Raw genomic sequence first — 21,417 nt, forward strand, 5'->3', positions numbered from 1 at the left:
AGGGACTATATGTATATATACACACCAAATCCTCAAAATCTGGAAAATACTTGACATCAATATATAACACCTAATGTTTGGAGGTTAGTAATTAACATTCTCTCTTAGAATGTGATAATTACCACATTACACTGCATGGAACACCCTCACAAATTAAAGGGTCTCTCTGCACCCTGATCCGTGCCCAGCACAGAACATCCTGTAGCGCTCTACACAAAAGCAAGTCTAGACTATGAACCGCCTATTCTGGGACAGCTGCCCGTGTACGAGTGGGCAAATAACCCAACTGAATGTATTCCCTTCTCACATTCCCTGCAGACGGCCAGGTGGGCCTAGCAACTTCCCCAGAGCCACAACTGAAGCTCAGTTTGTGCTAAAACGGCAAAATTGTTACCAATTTATTAAAAAATTTTTATTACACTTATTACCATTTTTGGGGTTCTTTAAATGCACAAAAGTCATCTTCATAAAAAAAAACAAAAAAAAAACAAAAAAAAACCAAACAGACAGAATAGCACGTGGGATTAAAAAAAAAAAAAGAGAAGGAAGCATGACCGTCCCTGGATGCAAGATGTGGTGATATAAACCACACAGCCATAAAAAGGAACCCGTCAGCAGCTTTTACATTGCTAAACAAACAGCCTCGTGACTGACATGTCCTTTCTAGCTTTCCTTTTTTAATGTCAAATTCACCCATTTACCTATAATAAAAATTGCCTCCAACATAGGAAATGAACAGAGAAAAGTCACTTTTTGCCCTAGATGAGTCACTTTTAGAGGCTTTAAAAAGGAGCGTCACTTAAGACACCTTTATCTTGGACTCTATAGTGCTTGGAACCATATTAAAAAGGTGAGAACCTCATCTTTCAAATCATGAACATGAAATAGAGAGGGCCGTAACCGCATGCTGGAGAGGAGGAAGGGTGAGCAGCGCTGCCCCGCAAATCACAGCGAAATAGAGGACATGTCCTCCATTTCGCCATGCATGATCACAGTGAGGGGAGACAACGTGTGCTCTTCACACAGTGACTGGGCGTCAAAGCCTCAAATCGGGACCAATATGAGGCCTGCATATCGGTCCACATTACGTTTGTATGAAAGAACCCTTAGGTCCGACCTGGCAAAGACTGCGCAAGTATCTACTAAGAGACCAGAGCCTCTTTGTAAATAATGGCACCGGGGCACCAGCCGGGGGAATTTTAAGTCTGGCATTGAAAATGCTAGTCTCAATGAATTCCCTCCAGTGTCTTTAACCCCCTGTATATCCAGTTCTGTAGCTCATAGATTTGATTTTGGTTGCGGGCGCTAAAGAGCCTCATAGAGAGGTGTGTGAAGTGACGCTTCTCTTCCAGCCTCTAAAAGTGACTCCTTTCAGGCAAAAAGTGACTCCACTCATTTGCACATGGCTATGGAGTATATTTTTTTATAAATAAATGAGTTGAAATTTCACATAAAAGAGTGAAATCTAGAAAGAATATTTCATACCATACCTGAGGGCAAGTAATTTGGTGGCTTTGTAAAAGTTGTGCCTATATTGGTGAAACTGAAAACAAAATAAGTGAAAATAAAAACTGATATTATGCTACCATTAGAGCAAGATGGCCAGCAATGCCAGTTGTATAAAAGACAGTTGCTATGCAATTTTTAGTATGGTCAGTCAAGTACTGTGCATTTATACTGATCCATTCTGCATTTTCCAACATGAATGATAATGATGCAGCCAATTGTAAGCATAGACAATTTAGACACTTCCACTTCCACGTAATACATACAAATGGAGGAAAACAAGATAAAAAATCTGTAGAAAGATAAGTGGTCATTTGTTTTCCATGGCAACTGGATTTTAAAGTACTACAAATGAGCAATAATAACAGCATACTGCCATCCAATAGAGAAAAAAAAATATCCCGATGCTCCTCTTCACAATCATATCTTGTCTAATCACGTCAAATCCAGTGTGTTACGGTACTTTTCTCTTGTAATGGTTATTTGCGTTTATTGATGTGCTTGTTCTTGTCTCCATTTCTTCTGTGAAACTTTTAAAGTTCTGCTTATAGGATTACAGACTCTTCCACAAAGAGATTCTACATATACCATATTTTTCGGACTATAAGGAACACCGGATTATAAGGCGCACCATCAATAAATACCTGTTAAAATATCTAGGTTCATATATAAGGCGCACCTGATTATAAGGTGCACCTGATTATAAGGAAGAATGACCAGCAAGAGGCAGACTTGTGCACAGTTCAAGACAGCTGTTGTCTGTAAGTACGGTTCTTATATAAGGCGCACTGGACTATAAAGCGCACCTTTCATTTCTGAGAAAATCAAAGGATTTTTTGTGCGCCTTATAGTCTGAAATTTGCAGTCAGTTCCATTTACTTTCATAGAAAAGCAATGACATGATGACACACAATGCTTCTTTAGCTCTGTACAGCCCCTTTAAATGGAGTCTACCACTTTTAACTAACATGAAGCAAAAAGTAATACAATTAGCATAACACGTGTACTAGATCTGACCATTATGCCACTTTCGAGATATTCCAATTGAAATCCATATGCTAATGAGGCAGTTGTTGTCCTTAGCCTTGGAGAAATAGTATTCCTTCCTTAACTACTGCATCTTCCTTCCAGTTTCACCCAATGACAAATCTCCTTTTCATCAGATGGATAGGGTAGTGATTCTGGGAGGAAAAGCAGTAGTTTGGTCTTAGGGGACTCATTACAATATGGATTCAAATGGGAACAGCTCAATAAACTTAAAATGTATGGTGGAAATCACAGTGCATTTCCCTACAACATGCGGCCATCAGGGGAGTTGGTAGACCCCCTTTAAGAATCTGCTATAGCTAGACATATCAATTTGAGTCTGCGTTTTTGCATTAGATCTACGTTAGAACATAATCCTACTTACCTTTTTTAATACACTGTCTAATGTTTCTGGACGGCTGATATCAAAACAAATGAGTACAGCATCAGATTCCGGGTACGCCAGAGGACGGACATTGTCATAATACGCTGAGCCTGCAAATAGAGAAACACATTAGTGAATTCCATTCAATGTCTCTTTATCTTATCCCTGAGCTACGAGAGATTGGTAAATGTCTTCCTCTCACTTACACATTATAATGCAGCAATAAAACTTTCAGGAGAAGATACATTAAGGTCTTGTACTTATGGATAGAAGTAAAAGCGTTATTATTAGCTGTCCAGCACATCATGCCCAGGGTCATTTTTGGAAAGCCACAGATAATTGGGTTTTTCAGAACCCTTTAGCCTTTTCGAGTCAACCATCTTCCAGGTAGCCAGAAGTTCACAGTACCACATTAGGGTTCAATGAAAAGAAACTTTTGTTATCTTCCATGATGTTAGCAATTCTATTTAGCTCCTTTCTTAGGATGAGACACTTGTTTTGCGGCTAGTGAAAGTATATGGGAACATCAGCTCATACAATAGAAGGACATCCCATTGTCCAAGAGTGACAAGCGCTCTGGAGATCCAGAAGATCCCATCAAGTAGGGGGGGAAACTGAAAATTCTCCTGTACTCAAATTTTATTGGCATCCACTGGATGCCTATACAATTTACAGCTATGGATGAGCAGGGAGGAATAAAGTTCCCTACATTGCTATTTAGAGTGGGGATGCTTCACAGACAAAATTTTAGCGACCATGTGTGAGGAGAAGCAAATGCAAGTACTGGCCAATCATTAAAACAACTCAACACGGCCATATATCAGTAAATACATCCTATTACAGAACAAATACTGGTCAATCAAGGACAATCTGGAGATTCCTATTCCCTATATTTCACCGGAATTGCCTTTACACCAAAGAATCTCAAGATCATTATGGCTTCCTTTATCATTCAGTTCTGTAAATGTCTCCTCTTCTCCATACGAGAGAGCGCCAAGAAGACGCGACATAAAAAGCAAACATAAAAATAGAGCCAGTCGAGCTGTAACTCGTGATTTATACACAGGTTATAAAAACACACGACAATCTTTAGTGACAGTTTATGTGTAACACTATACATTAAGATTTAGTGTTACAATCGCACAAAACTCCACCGGCTGTAGTCAGCTCACACCAAGCCGACAAGATTGGGCATTTGTGAAGTGGGACGGTGGGCATAGGAAGTGTTTACCTGCAACCTGCCATAACCTTGGATTGGTTTTCCAACTTCTCCATCAATAGCTCCTCAATGGCCTTGATGGGTAGCCCACCAACTGCTGTCATGAATCCCACCAGGATGCTTCAACAATTAGACCCAGGTCAGAGGAAAGCCACTGGGATCTACCCATGAAAAGTACCAACACAATCTTCGTGGTTATTGCAAGACCAGCCCCATAAATAGTTACAAGCAGCTTCAATAAATACTACCAAAATTGCCAAATGGATTTTTTTCAGTTTTCAGAATTCCATGAATAGAATTCAGGATATTTACCCTTTTAAGAGACAAGAAAATTTGCTATGTGACACAATAGGAATAGGAATAAGGATGTGACTGTACAATGTCCACCCAATACAAGTCCCAAATCAATGACATGACCACTTTTTGGAAGTTATTGTGACCCACTTTCTAACCTTGTCCTGGATTTTGACTCTGTTCCTGTAATCTTAGCTCTCTATCTTCACGTGGTGACATTTGTTTTCATATTGTTAAAAATTTCCAGAAGACCATTTGGTGCTATGGACATAACAACAAACCTCAGCAACCACCAACCATTTGATAACATGTAATAACCATTTTATTACCATGCTAGTAAAATGAAGGAGTCTTTCCACTTTGCAAGACATCTAGCCCTTCTTACGACGTGCCCCTTCCTATTGAGCTGCATCTGGCCCGGCTTAATGTGACAAATGATGGAAAACACTGAGTTGACACTTTTCATAACTGGAATTTGGCTGCGAGCACAAACGTCCAAAAGAGAGAAATAATTTTCAGCGCATCAAAGCATACCTGTGACATACACACACAGACCTCGCCTTGTGCAATCACTGAAAGTCAACTCGGGCCGAGCAATCAGGTCAGACTGGATGGTAGCCTGCAGGGAGGTTACATACCAACTTATCATACAGACACACATAGCATAATACCTGAGACATAATGCACGTCAAATCTAATCTCTAAGTAAATGTAGTCTGGAGAACACCAGCAATTCATAAACCCAACACTTATTGACTTTACTTTAGGAAGGTTGATGCCTGGTTTCTTCTAATTGTCTCCAAAATTGTTTCCCGATGAGCCACAAATTCTAAATGAGAGCATAGCATAGACAGGGATTCTTTACTTTAAGAGCTGTGAGAACCTGCCACACAATATTGTGATGGCTGATGCTTTGTAGGTCAAGATGGGCCTGGATGCCCTTCCCAAAAGCGAAAATATCACATTATGGGAACAAACCTGTGTGATGTTGATCCAGGGAGATATCTGGGCCCGGGAGGGAATTTTTCCCTACTACGGGCCAAATGGCAGTAGCTTTGTGTTTTTTTCTTTTTCTTTTTTATGCCTTCCTCTGTATCAACACTGCAGGATTACAGTTTGGACTTGATGGACGTATGTCTTTTTTCAACCTTATCCATCATTATACTAGATGTCGTCTTCCGACACATGAAATATATGTGTTGGCCAAACGCTCATTTGTCCGGCAGTTAAATTTGGCAACTTTTTGACTAAGTTTTGCCTACATAGATGCATTTTTTAGAATCACTAGACATGTGTTCTGCTGAATGGGAGTAAACGGTGGTGTAAATGGGAGTAAAACGCGCAACTGCCCATAAGACCTAAACACTTTTGATGGTCAACCAATCTCCAGCAAACTGGTTCAGCTACTACATATTTATGACAAGATTTACTTTGTACAAGCTTCACCTAAGATTCAAGCTTTTGGATTAACCATAACACAAATAGATAGGGCTGATGTGAGCCATGGTTATTATGTTATGAAGAAACAGAGGAATGAAGATTATTAATAAGATAATGGAAGTATCCTAACGATACAGTACGTCCTGACCATTCTGTAAATGACTCTGGTGAAAGTCCTAATCACTTTCTTCCACACTGTTTACTTCATCTGTTCCATGCTGTCCGGCCGTCGGTCATCGCCATAAATTTATATAGAGAGATTATTACATTGTAAACTCGCATGAGCAAGGTCCCTCATTACCTCTCACCGTGCCCGTGATATATAATCATAAATACAGGACCATAAAAGTAATGACTCCTGTCACCTGAAGCATGGCGGCCATTTTGAGATGATAAGAACAAGTGTTTTACAAGGTACGTTACAGGGTTAATGGTCTGGAAAGTCACATCTGCCTCTTTCCTATATCCATAAGCTCAATGATTGCTAGCCTGGAGAGGAAAGACAAGGTGCTAAATTATGTATGACCCCACATCCGGGCAGGGACAGGCGCCCCGCGCAGCAGGTGACAGCTGCTGGATGACACTAAGTGGCAAAGTGATTCTCAGAGTCAACAGAAGAGCACATTAAGTAAGTGAGAAAAGAGAGGTAAAAGGTCAAGGACTGAATGAGTCGAGCCAAAAATAAATAGGGTATTAACAAATATATGCAGATGATTAAAAGCAAGTTAATGATACATGTTCTTAGGGAGACTGTATGACAACTAATAATATCACCATCAAGGTCAGAGCCCAAATATAATACATGGGTACAACTCCTGCACTGGGTCTCTGCCTATATTTAATATTATAATTTATGCCAAATTAGATGAAAACAGAACCGCCATCAGTAAATCACAAATACGGCAAAGTGCGCAACCTTATGGATTCTACTATATCAACTGTATATCTAGATTTACCGTTATACCAATTCTCGCTATGGGACATATCTAGGTGCATTATTTGACTACAGTAGAGCCTTCTTATCCCCCATTACACTGCCGCTTGTAGTTGTTGGAGGATAATTAGTTACAATGCAGAATGTGACAGCATGAGGAGTGTGAAAACCCTGCAGCTTCTGGAAAAATTCATTAACTCCTCTTCTACCAGACTGACACAGGAATGCAAAGTAAATGACAATTCAACCCCACCAAGACTGGCTATAATAATTATTTCATATCCAGTGCAGGGAGCCAGTAACCCAATACACTCTGTACAGGTAGCCAGTAGTACCCCTATACACCCAGTACAGGGAGGTAGAAGAACCCCTTATACACCCAGTACAGGGAGACAGTAGTACTTGTATACACTCAGTACAGGGAGGTAGAAGAACCCCTTATACACCCAGTACAGGGAGACAGTAGTACTTGTATACAGCCAGTACAGGGAGACAGTAGTACTTGTATACAGCCAGTACAGGGAGACAGTAGTACTTATATACAGCCAGTACAGGGAGACAGTAGTACTCGTATACACCCAGTACAGGGAGGCAGCAGTACTCCTATACACCCAGTATAGGGAGACAGTAATACCCTTATACACCTAGTGACTCAGTACAGGGAGACAGAAATACTCCTATACACCCAGTACAGGGAGACAGTAGTACTTGTATACAGCCAGTACAGGGAAGACAGTAGTACTTGTATACAGCCAGTACAGGGAAGACAGTAGTACTTGTATACAGCCAGTACAGGGAGACAGTAGTACTTGTATACAGCCAGTACAGGGAGACAGTAGTACTTGTATACAGCCAGTACAGGGAGACAGTAGTACTTGTATACAGCCAGTACAGGGAGACAGTAGTACTTGTATACAGCCAGTACAGGGAGACAGTAGTACTTGTATACAGCCAGTACAGGGAGACAGTAGTACTTGTATACAGCCAGTACAGGGAGGCAGTAGTACTCGTATACACCCAGTACAGGGAGGCAGTAGTACTCCTATACACCCAGTATAGGGAGACAGTAATACCCCTATACACCTAGTGACTCAGTACAGGGAGACAGAACTACATCCCTGTACTGGGTCTATAGGAGTATTAGTACCCGTATACGCCCAGTACAGGGAGGCATTAGTACCCATATATGCCCAGTACAGGGAGGCATTAGTAACCCATATATGCCCAGTACAGGGAGGCATTAGTAACCCAATACACCCAGGACAGGGAGGCAGTGGTACCCCTATACACCAAGTACTGGGAAGCAGTAGTACCCCTATACACCCAGTACATGGAGGAATTGGTACCCCTGTACAACCAGTGCCTCTTTAGGAGCAAAATTAATAAAAGACACCGTCTTATTTTTGGGGAAACACAGTAACCAAGTACAGCTCTCCCTCAGTCTTGTAGGAAAGAATGGAGTATGTACTGCTACTTTGATCCTGTGTGAGCACCCATTGGCATGATCATTTGGGCCTCCAGCGACACCTGTCGAGTTACCTTTGGATACAAGACAAATGTTCAAATGTGGAAAAACCCTTTCAACTATATTCTTACAAGGAAAGTGAACAGCAGTGATATATGAAGTGAGGCATGTATACCGCCCGCCGCCTGAGGCTTTTCCACAGTTTGTTTGTTTTAGGATTTCCGTCTCAAACTTCCGGGGTCTCAGTGTCATAGACACATTGGTTTATCAGCTCCTCCTGCTCTATAACATGCTTTCTGCAGTTAAGGACACTATGTACAATCTGCTCAGCACCTCCTGCTCTATAACATGCTGCCTGCAGATAGGACACTAGGTACAATCTGCTCAGCTGCTCCTGCTCTATAACATGTCGCCCGCAGACTGACTTTTCATGGTGATGGGTTCACTTTAAGTAGGGAATAATTTACAACCTGTATCTCAGAATTTGGAGACTATTTTCTAGCTTCAGGTTATCAGCCTCTCTCCAGTTACGCTGTGGATGCTCTCGGCTTGACGCCAACATATAAATGCGCCCCTGCTGTTTGTTTTACATTTCAGTTGACTCCTTACATAATACGACTGCAGAACCTTAGCAATTTAAAATCCCTATGCATACAGCATGCTAAAGCCGGCTGCCGGAGAGGACTTACTCCTTGCAATGTCAATATGTAACTGCTGTGCTATGGACCAGCATTGTATATACTGTATCCGTTCCAGGGTTTGGAAACAGAACTTATTATGTAAGATTATGAACCCTCACCTGACCTAAGCATCTATTGTATCATGTGCCACACACCTCTGGGGCACACAACTGAAGGAATCATTTTGGCATCGTGGCCTGGCACGGACAATGTCCATGACAACCAAGGGAAACGCATCAGTAAGCTGTAATGAACATATTGAAGTTTTCCGCAAAACACAGCGACATATTGCCAGTGCGTTTTCCACATGGCCTTGGGGGAATACAAGCAGATGCCTATCTGTGGTGCGTAGAATGAAATATGAAAGAACAAAATATCAATGTAATTATAGAATGGGGCTTCCCTCAAAAATCTATAAAAAAGTCACTATAAATACAAAAAAAAAAAAAAAAAAAAAAAAAAAAAACACACCAAAAAGTAATATTTAGGTTGATAGAGATTTTTATCTAGGACTGAAAACAGTCCTTACTTCAGTTGTAAAGGCGACTTTCTAATTAACACTTTCATGGCTCCCGATACCGGGACAAGAGCACAAAACTAAGACACAACAGTCTCTTAGTAAATGTAGAATCCCCTCCCCCCCCCCCCGTTTATTAGCGCTCAGCCGCATATATGAAATACAAAGTCATCAGCATACAGGGGGGCGTGACAAGGAGATAGAATACTGCAATGCCATTGGCCATAATTAATTTTACCAGGAAATTCTCCGAAAAGGTTAATTAATCATAAGCCATTTCTTCTCAGAGGCCTTGTTTATACTTATTGCCCTGACGGGCAAGCCAAAACATAAGATAAACAGGTGCTAGAGCAAAAATATAGGACAAGAGTGAAGGACAGATTTGCCTCTCATTAAATGTCAAGGAGAAGCTGACAGGAGAAGATGAAGATGAAGATTGAGTCATGACATTAGCTGGACAGTGCTTGACCCCCGGCTAATACCAAAATGGCCGCTGTAGAGGAATATATCATTAACTAGGTCATGCAAATCTTTTTTTGTTCTAGGTATGATGGTAACAAGAATTAAAGAAACAAAGACTCTCTGCCACTGCTGGGAAGGTCATAGGGGAAAGATTTATCAGAAGTGACTGGGATAAAACTGTTCTAGTTTCCTATGGCAACAAATCAGAGCTCAGCTTTCATTTTCCCACAGCTGTTTGAATTTAAAGCTGAGCTCTGATTGGTTCCCATGGGCAACTAGAACCGTTTTACCTCAGACGCTCATCACTGTCTAGAAGATATTTCCACCTAAAATAAGAGATAGTGTAGAGAGATAAATTGGTTTAGATCTAGTGATCTGTGGAGTACAAAATACTGGAAATGTGATGACCTAGACAATGGATGGGTGTTGTTTTCCGTCTTGCAATACAGTTTTAACCAAATTACTCTTGGGTATTTCAGATATCATACATTTAGGTAGATATTGCCTCAAAAACTCCTAAGAAATTTGTCCTCTTCGTTGAGTTTGTTGGACATAAAACAATGAGGAGGACAGATTCCCTAAGACTTTTGGAGGAAATCGCTACCTAAATTTTGAATATCTGTTATCCAACATTGTTACCACTTCTGTTTATTACATGTGCCAGTGCCTCAAAAGCTCCAAGGCAATTTGTCCTCTTTATTGGGTACAGGAAATGTAACAATGAAGAGGACAAAGTGCCTAGGTGCCTTTGAGGCAATATCTACCTAAATTTATGATATCTGAAAAACTCAAATTAAGAGTAATTTGGTTAAAAATGTATAACAAGAAGAAAAGCTACACCTACCCATTGCCATTGTGTAGGTCATAACTTGTCGAGTATTTTGGACTCCTCAGATCACTAGGTCCAAACCGATTATCTCTCTCTCCACACTGTCCCCTATTTTATGTGGAAATATCTACCTAGCTACCCAACTTTAGAATATCTGTTCGAGTATGGTACATGTAACAAACAGAAGGGGTAACAATCATGGATAATAATAATAGCCTATAGTAATCTTTGGGACACCATTTCTTCTTCTTCTGCAAACTACAATGATATTGGTAGGAAACCTTGGTTATCTTCAGCCCCAGTTACCTACAGGTTTAGAATCATGCACAAGGATTTACAGGCCTTACTTAATACATTAAATACATTCAGGTCATAGCAATATGGGTGATGGGGTTTTGCTATTCATGGAGACCTCTGGAGCTAGTGATATAAATAGGACCTTTTGTATAGTCAGTCCTTGCATGTTCTACAGTTCTGCTCAGGACCTTCAAGTTATACAACAAGTAGTCTCAGAAGAACATAAACCAACAGTGCAAGAAAGTCTAAGTCAATTGTTATCCAATAAATAGACTGCAGACTCCCCTTTCAAGACCATGAAGATTATATTGAAGATTTGAAGCATATGTAGATATTTGACCTTCTACTGAAAAATAAAAATGACCTAGAATTCCTGGCAAGTTCTTACCTTCAGGGCAAGAACTAGAAAATTAAAGTTATATGAGTAAATACACTCCAAGAGACCTTGGGTTGTCCTCTTCATTACCTCCATTCAAGTGTCAGAAGAAACTTACCACTCAGGGTCGCATTGAGAGGTTAATATTTTTACAAATTACTTTATTGTTACAGAAAGTGAATTGTTATTACCATTAATCCTCCAGCACTTGTGCCCGATAACACACTGGGAACCACTTTTGAAGAATTAATGGCCCATGTTCCTATCACTAATGCCTTATTTCTATTAAATGAAATAGCCAAGGGGTTTGTCATTTGAAAACAATGTGAAAACCATAAATGATGTATTGATGGTTATATATATTATCATTACCAATAAGCTTAATTTCCATTTTTATATTAACTAAATGAATTGCTTTTCTATTGTGACACATTATAATTGATATACATCCCCTGCCGATTTTTTCTACGGTGGGAAAAATCTGCGACTATCAAACATGTGTCAGCCCTGTGAGGCCTGTAGGACAGTCATCGCGTCTATAGGGGTCAGCGTAAGGATGGGAATTTACAGCTGCAGATAGATAATTAGCTTTATTACAGTTAATGTGAAGCGTGGGATGCTAGCGTTGTCTAACAATGACTGGGTCTCATGCAGCTGTTCTAGTGGTTTGTGACCCGGTGGAGACAACCTCAACAGATGCACATGACCCGTGTCATCTGTTCTTCGGAGATGTTAATATACATGGTGTTATGAGCGGTGGAGATTCAGACCATAATGGTGAAAAATTATCAATTAATTAGCTCTTGCATTGATTAAACTACAACATGTCATAAAGTGAGACACCGTGTTGAACAGTCTCTTGTCAAACCAAGGTTGAGGCCTTCTTCACTGTCAGATACGTTCATCAGTCGAGTTTTGTAAAGTACGAAGCAATGCCTTGCCTTAATGATAAAATTTGACCTACAACTAAATTAATTTGGTTGTTTCCACTTAAATGGGACCCCTGGTAATATTTGAAGAGGGTAACCACACACTAAACCAAACAGTGAAAGACAATATTACACCAAGTATATTGGAAAGGAGGAAAGGACACAAGGTCACAATGGGACACATTTACTTACAGGGTCACCGGAGTTCACAGAAAGTCCCTGTCCGACTGACGCACCGTGCGGTGATTCACTACGATTGTGCGCCCAATATCCTGCATGTGTCGCTTCCCCGCTCAGGTCTGACAGAGTTCACCATATTTTTAGTGGTGCACGTAAGTGCTTGGGCCTGCGACACAATTTAAAAGTTAAGTCCCGCGCTCAGTCCGAATCAGTCGGACTTTCCGACGGCACGCCCCCTTATTTGTGTCTCATCGCAGCGCACACACTTATTAAATACCGGTGCAAGCCGTTTTAGCCTCGAAAACGGTGCGCAATCCGACAAAATTGAGCACGCGACCCTTCATAAATGAGCCCCAATAAGTCCTCTAGAGTTTTCTTCTGCAAAAACTTTCAGCTCTGCATTTAGGACAGTTTTCAGTGGATCTCTAAGATACGCATATGCCTTCAAGGGGCTCTAAAGGGAACCTGTCATAAGCAATTGGCCTAATAAATCACTACCAGTATGTTGTCAAACACCTTCTAGTTTTTGTTTCTTTCATGGTCCAGTGTGTTTTCAACCTTAAAATCAACTTTCAAGTGAGCTGTAAATTGGTTGTATAAAGTCAAGGAGGTGGAAAGTTTAACACTGAAGTCAGGGTGGGGATTTCTGAACGCCTTCTCCTCTGTGGTTGATATCATGCATTGATCTTCAGCATGGTTATTGAGGTCTGTGGATGCAGGACCATCAATTACAGTGCAGGGGCTTTCTGAGGAAGAGAGAGCTTGACTTCAGTGTTAAAATCTCCGCCTTCTTGGTTTTATACAGCCAATTTACATCTTACTTCAAAGTTGATTTTCTGAATGATGCCACAAAACTGGGTCCTGAAAGAAGGTGTTAAGCTGTTTGACAACAGACGGGTAGTAGTTTATTCGATTAATTTCTGCTGACAGGTTCCCTTTTTTTATCAGATCAGAAGCACAATACAGTTCCTTCTTATGTAGATCAGTTGCAAACCTTCCATACCATATGGAAGCTCCAATTTTTGCCCAGTTTTTAGAGAATATTAAAGAGAACCCGTCATGCAAAATAACCCCCCTAAACTAAATATATTTTCATAAACTGCCATTAGAGAGCATTGCCTCTATCCCTTCATTGTCCCTCTACATGCCTGTAAACCTGAGCAATGAGGTCCTAAAGCTGTATGCAAATGACCTGTGAAATGTCCAATGAAGCATTAGCATATTCAAGCTGTCCACTCTATTCATGAGTGGGAGGCACAGCCACACCCCCAGTGCTTGACTGACAGCCTGTATAATGATGTGAGGCTGTATAATGATGTGCTTCCTGGTGCTGGTGGCCACGCCCCCTGCAGCCTGTGTGTGCATGTGTGTGTGTGTTTAGGAGAGATACAGCAGCTCCAGGCTGCAGCCATGTTACAGCAGAACATGTCAGATTCATGTGTAGCTCATGTCTGTGTCTCTGTGTATTAGGAGGATGCAGCATGTCAGCAGATGACATACACACACTAGCCATGCTTTACTATACATTACACATAGACATGAGCAGGGGGAGGAGAGGGGAGGGGTAACAGGGGTGACATCACTGCCTCTGCCCATGTGACCAGCCTCATTTACATGATAAAGAATAGATGATTTTACAATGAATAATGTATGAAATAACTAGATAAAGGCTGGGATGGGATCCTTGTGAGCTGCTCCAACAGGTAGTAGTGACAGGGCAAGTGGCAGAGACCTGATGACAGGTGTCCTTTAAGGGTGTGTTCACATGTTGCACTTAAATTGCGTTTCTGGATGCAATTCTAGTGCCCTGGTAGGAGTTACTCCCAAATGCAGATGTGGTTAGACCGAAATACATGTGTTCAGGAACGAATGCCCGATAACAGTAACAGTTAAAGTCTAAACACATATTTTTAGTACCTGAAAGCAAGTGTTTAGTTCTAAACAAATCTGCATTTGGGGGTAATACATCCAGGATGCGCTTGAATTGCTTTTCAAAACAAGTTGTTTTTTTTTTTTTTTTTTCATTTTATTTATTTTTTTCCTTGCATTCAGATAGATTGACAGCTTTACATGTCATTACTTACAAGAAGGTTCTGTAGATTTTTTTCTTAAGTTAAATTTGTCAGTATATTTTCTATGTGTAACACCAGACAAAATAAGAGCAAGGATAAACAATATACCCACATTGCAAGCACTTTAATAACTCTTATGGGTGATTATTGCAGTCTAGGGCTAAAGTTAATTAAATTACCAGTATCCACAGGTTAACTAGGAGTCATCTATAAGTCAAGTGTTCTTAAATTGGGGACTGCCTGTATACTTAGATGGAATAAAACACAAATTTGGTAAATTTTTGCTCCTGGACAAGACTCCCAGATTAATCAACATTTATCGATGAAGTAGAAATAACCGAACAGTGCAAATGTGACCTCTTTAGTTTACAAATTCGGTTGTGCGTGAGGTGTTAGATGGCACAGACGTAGCATTTCTGTAGATTACTAGTCACTAGACACCACTGACGTTCCTTCTGCCCCGATGTAGCAGACACAGCAGCTGAATCCTAACACTGACTCTTTCACGGGCAACACAAGAAGAGCAGTGTGCAGATACACAACACTATCGCAGTCTGAATTATATATGACAGTGCGTGACTGGGGGAGATTGTCTAGCTGGATTGTACCATGATGCCCTGTGCTTGCATGTGTTTCCTACTACCATTGTAAACAAATGTCTTCTGTCTTGTTTCAGACCTTTGTTTTTAGCTTCAGATGGGGGGGAGGGGGGGGGGGGTTGTCACATTAATTTACATCTATTAGTGATGGATAAGAAAACTTTGTTAGCTGATCATCCCTTTAAATGTATTTCCATTCGTCCAGCAGCAAATAAATCCCAAGAAGCAGGAAACCATTGATCATAGAAATGTTCTGCTTGACTGAACCGCCCGTATATATGGTTAAATACTTGGACAGAATTTCTACCACTGCCAACGGCAGATGTCTCTGACAAAATAAGGATTGGTAACATTGAAAATGTCTTCCATGGCATGGCAGAAGTGTTCAATCTATCATTTTCAACTGGGTTTACACAGCAGTAGAAAATTCACCCCGATGTTGCCATCACCAGAGAGGTTCTTCCCAAATTCATCTGAGCCAAATAAACATGTTTATGGGAAGACGAGAAAGATGGGAGAGACTGGTCATAACCTTCTTCTTATACTGGTATAAACATTTACATCAAGCCTCCCCTTATAGATAATGTTCTACCATCACCATCTATGATTTGGAGAAAACAGCCAATATCACATTATAATATAGGCGTTTCGGGCAGTAGCCTGTTACCCAACCATTCTTGGGAGCCCATCAAACCTCCCAAACTTTATACCGAGAAAGACCTTCACCCATGAAATCCTCATACATCTGTTACTGCTCTCAATATACAATGTATAGAAAAGCCATTTCAGGACCTTTGAAGGTCATCCAAAGGTCCTGAAACCGGATATTGAAAGCAAGCAGGAGGGACCCATCCTCCATTCCCCAAGAAGCTTGATTCTAGTACCAAGTGCAGGAAGTGAGTTCCAGACTTTTAGAGGCTACAATATTCATACAGCCCCTGGCCCATGGCAGTCATAATACACCCCTGCAAACACCACAGGAGACACAAGCCGGCACTCACACTGTCAACATTTGGAAGTCACTTTACTTAGACTTTCCATAAACAAATAGTGGAGGAGACATTTCTGTCAATACCAATATGGAAAGAATAACATGTATAATAGTCTACAGTTCCCTGGAGAAGAAAGTTTTTCTTTAAAGAGGAACTCTACCCCCAGGCCTGTCTGGTGTAGAATAGCTCTATAACCTGTGCCCATTGAAGCCTGAATTGGGCAGGCTATAGTTAAGTCCACTCAGTCGCTGGGCACAACCCCCCACCACACCTGTAGAGGGTAGCGTAACGGGGAAAATAAACACAATTCCTGGCATTCTGCAATTATTTCAATGCTTGTACGATAGAAAACTGATGAATGTCTCCCAGTGAGTTTTTGTGGCACCTGACTTAGATGTCCAATGGCAAATGGATGTACCGTAGCATCCCTGTAACCTAAAGCTCTACATCTCGGACTTCAAGTTGTCAAGGAATAACAATGTAAAAAATCAAATTGACCTATAGACTGGTTTAACGGGATTCTGGTATCAAAAGTGGTTTGTCCATCCCCGGCCAACAGGGGAACAAGGCTGGGTAAAGCGGAGATAGAGCGATCATTCTGCTGACAAAAATGTCCTCCCTGCTACACCTTTCCTACTAATTGTAATGTACAAGACTTTATGAACTGTTTTCAATTAACTTAAGAAATAATTAAAGTTGAAATGTGTCAATATAAAATAAATGACAACAAGATCACTAGACAGGTGAAGATTATCTATGCTATTTAGCCACCTGTTCTTCAATGCCGGATGGCCATAATCATAGGGGGAGAGTGAAAAACAGCACCTAGAAAATTACTAAATGATGACGGGAAACTGTAGGACTCTAATACCTATTGTCTGCACATGAACAAAGTGGTAATTACTACGTACTTCAAGAACCATGAGAACACGTAGTTTAGCTTGAAGCCAATCTAAAAACAAGTCGAAAAACTGGAATCCACCAGTTACTGTATAAAGCTACGTACAGTCACCTCCGAAGGGGACAATTAGCCCTAAAATGTTTTTCCGCAGACTTTTCACATTCATCTTCACCTGTCACCTCCCCTCTTTTTTCTTATTTACTAAGAAAGTGTTGCGTAAATGCATTTTTCTTCTCATTCTCACGTCTAGTCAACTTCCACAGAAACCTAATACCCTCTGCCCAAAGCCAACCTTCCTCTTATGACGAAAGAAAAGTCCGAAGGGGAGGTGATCTCTCCCCCTTCTCACCTTGCCTAAAGCATTGTCAATTAATGGAGTTTTCATGCTCAATTAACTTTTTTGTGTATATTTTTCTGTATACGTTTCTTCCAAAAATACAGAAACAACCATTGACCCAATTAGAATTTCTTAAAAGTCTTTAAAAAAAATCTTTCATTACTCATCCTATGTGGTATACACATTTGTAATTTGGCCACATGTTTGCTACTGTATGCATATACAGTATAAATTGTCAGCAGTATTGAAAAGCCAACTTCACTATTTAAATGCTGTTGAAAACTAGTTATTCTGACAAAAAGTGGTCATATACAAGCAAAAATGGTAAGTAAATGAAATATTTTCCTAAAAAAAAAATTAAAAAAGAAAATTACAAGTTCATTATCATTATCTGCTCTGAACGTTTATGAAATCCTGTCAAAAGTTTAGTTATACTTTAATTGTCGTGCAACTTCTAATATGTAATGATTTCTACTGAGAGAAGTTAAACAATAGAAACATTTTCAGCATCTATGAATAATTACAGCACACAAAGGATCTATACTCACACAGAAATGATTACATCAGGCAAAGCTGACTGTTCGACTGATGCAAGTCCGTATTTTATGTTGTCTGTGATTTGAGTAATAGTTAAAACAGATGTAATATAATGTAATATCATATTATGTACATTCTCTGCACTGATTATATTTAGGAGGCTCAATTAACAATTATCAATACACCGCGCGGGGACCAGAGGACGGGGCCGAATACAGAAGAGGACCTGCAGGGGGCATCGGAAAGGTGAGTAGGGAGTTTTTTGTTTTATACTAAGGGGCAGGGGAGGCTGTGACCAATGTACTTCCCACCCTAGGCTTATACTCGAGACAATAGGTTTTGCCAGTTTGTGATAAAATGAAGGGTCTCGGCTTATACTAGAGCATATACAGGGGCGTAACTTGAGGGGATGCAGAAGGTACGATCGCTCCGGGCCCAGAGGTTTAGGGGCCCATAAGGTGTCACTTTCCCATATGAGAAGACTAGTACTATAAAACATACATTATAGACGGGGGCCTGGCACAGACTTTGCACTGGGGCCCTTCAGCTTCAAGTTACGTCACTGATGTTACTATTCAGGTAGCTGTGGGCTGTGGATGAACACTTGCACGGTTGACATGGAGTTCGTGTCAGAACAGAAAAATGTATTTTGGAACAAACACAATAGATAAAAATGCTTTGAAGGACATACATATTGATTGCAATAAAATTGCTAGTCAGGCAGTTTCATGAGAGCAACAGTTGTGTAAGTGATTATTATAGAATAACTGCACTTTTAGGGTAGCCTTTTCTTTTAATCCCTCAAAACCCATTTAATGTAACTTGAACCCGCTTTCAGACTCTCCATTATTCTGCTTTTGCAGGACACCCCCATAAAGTTTACATGGTCAATGGTTTTAACAAATGGTGGGGTTGGCCAACTTCCATCTCAAGTGTATGACTACATAATATTGATGTCCAATTCTATCATTCATAGGCGCTCAGCTACCGTTTCCTGATAGGCTTCCAGAATGCCCCTATCTGATATGGATATCAATATCCTTAGCCTATTCCTACCTATTCTGTGGTTCCTATCCGTTTTCTTTCCTGTACATTTAAAACATACACTGGTCCCCATCAGTCACGAATATCACTGTAGACCTTGTAGTGTAGAGTAGGGCTACTACAAATTCTCCAAAAAAAAACATTACATTTGGGACTTGTTATTTATGTAACCCCCTTGAAGAAACATTAATACACTTTACTGGTTGGGACCATCTAATATTTTAGGTCTGGACAATAAAACACAGGCAATAAGTGAGAGGAACTTAGTTATTAGTTCACGGTGTATCAAATCGAAATAGAAGATCTACATCCGGCATTTGTATGTTAATACTTGTCCTTGGCATAAGAGATGTTAAAATAAACAGCCTGAGAAAGAAGAAGTGAAGAGAAATCCTTGGGCGACATGAAGTATACGAGCCAAGTAACTCAATAATCAGAGCCATCACCCAGAATCCCTTATTCACGGCATATTTGGGTCGTTGTCTTGCTCTGATAAACACAACTATTTTGCTTCCAGCTCCCCTGACAAAAAGGGACGGAGAATTGTCTACTGCAAAGTTCAGCAAAGGCTTCTGGGGAAAAGCCATGAAATTAGCATGAGAATGATAGAGCTCTGAGTGAACCATTGTCCCCAGCAGGGTTGTCAATAGAAGAGGGTGAAAACAAATGTTAAAAAGCCAAGTTAAAGAACCTTACACAGCAGAATGGAGAGAGATCTGGCTTCTTGTAGACAAGGGGTGGCCTGGGAAAATCCTCACCTCTCTGCAACATGGCTTTCATTGTTATGGGGAACTCGCTACAAGCCAACAATACCAAGGAGATGCTCAATATAAGGTTCTGTAATAGGCAAAGCAAGGGGCCAAGTTTGCTAATGGCCCTTTGGCATAGGTTTGCATGAATGTTCATTTGCAAATATTGACCCTTGTAAACAGGATACTGGAAAGCCAACAATCCAGCAGATTCATGGTGGTCATACACACTGGGCTGCACAAAGTATCAAACTCTCAATACTCTTCCACCACTTCGAAGGAGGAAACTATTCCATACATAACCCTCCATCCCCACTCTTTACAGACCAGATATTGCAATATCACATATACTGGCATCACAATTTTGCGCAATGAATAAAAAAGCCTCATGCTGAATAATTGATTAGACTTTTCCTTGTACTTGATAAGCTCTGCACAGCCAAGGTGTGACAAGCCTAATAACAAAACTCCTTACTCACTGCAAACATTAGGTATTAAGTGAGAGGCTTTGTTACCACTGCAACCTAAGAGTGGGACTTACTGCCGAGTACGTATATGATCTCTGGTAAACCACTATAGTTTTTAATTGTTTTTATTGTCACCTGATAAAGACTTCTGTAAGAACACAAAAGATGCATTGCTTTTCTACACAATAAAACAGCATTGGAGTTCCTTGCATCTACCCTGAACTCCTAACCACGGGACTACGCTGTTAGACAACACCAAGCATCCTGCATCCATCTTCTGAGGAACTCAATACTACATGGTGCAATATAAGAGTTGTACGAAGTGAGCACCCATGACCTGTCCTTTCCCACCATCTCATTACTGGAACCTACACTTCAGTTTTTATTTCTTCTTGGGCTCCTTGTTGCCGAGACCTCACATCCGATCCTCCTCATTCCAGTCCACCCACTTCCATGTACAGCATAATGATACTTAAACTAAACCAAACCATGTGCTCTTCAAGAGCACAAACATGTACAGGCTAAAATTGTTTTTCGAGAATTGTGAGTATTTTTGTGCCTTAAGGGTTTGACATGTAATTTGTATGTCTATATGAGGTTGTTATGTGTAATGTGTAAGTTGGACTGGTCCACCAGAAAACCGTGGGATCCTCTAACCTAATACTGGATCCCATTAATAGTGCTGAAGCCAACCTAATTTGGAGTCCGGTAGGGTCTATTTCCTGGGGCAGTGGTGGTGAACCTATGGCATGGGTGCCAGAGGTGGCACTCAGAGCCCTCTCTGTGGGCACCCAGGCCATTACCCAGCCATTCAGTTCTCAAGACATCCTCCTGCAGTCACAGGCAGCCCAGGACGTGCCACGTTTAGCGCTATTTTAAAGTGACTTCAAGTGCAAGAGGAGCAAGGAGGTGTGGACAGAGCCGGATTATCATTGGAGGCCCTTCTCCGGGCCTTTGATTCATGCTGTTAAGTGGACCTTAAAGGGAAGCTACAATGATAATCCGAATATCTCCTTTCTACTGTATTGGTGTCCTCAGGACGCCAATACGTTTGAAACCTGTAACAGAGCAGGGAGCAATAAGCCATTTTAAATTGGCATTTTGGGTGTAGTTTGGGCACTCAATCTCTAAAAGGTTCACCACTGTCCCAGGGGATGATGAAGGAGGCTCCCCCAGAATT

At 40.8% G+C, this 21,417-nt stretch overlaps 1 protein-coding gene across 1 annotated transcript in view; it reads right to left on the minus strand.

Annotated features, from left to right (window-relative positions):
* Nucleotides 1-21,417, minus strand: part of RND2 (Rho family GTPase 2) — a 61,612-nt gene that overhangs the window by 18,379 nt on the left and 21,816 nt on the right. The window contains exon 3 of the mRNA XM_072111783.1: nucleotides 2,918-3,027. Within this exon, the coding sequence (XP_071967884.1) occupies nucleotides 2,918-3,027 (110 nt within the window). The remainder of the gene's footprint in view (nucleotides 1-2,917; nucleotides 3,028-21,417) is intronic.

The sequence above is a fragment of the Engystomops pustulosus genome, chromosome 6 (assembly GCF_040894005.1).
Source record: "Engystomops pustulosus chromosome 6, aEngPut4.maternal, whole genome shotgun sequence".
Classification (NCBI taxonomy): Eukaryota; Metazoa; Chordata; class Amphibia; order Anura; family Leptodactylidae; genus Engystomops; species Engystomops pustulosus.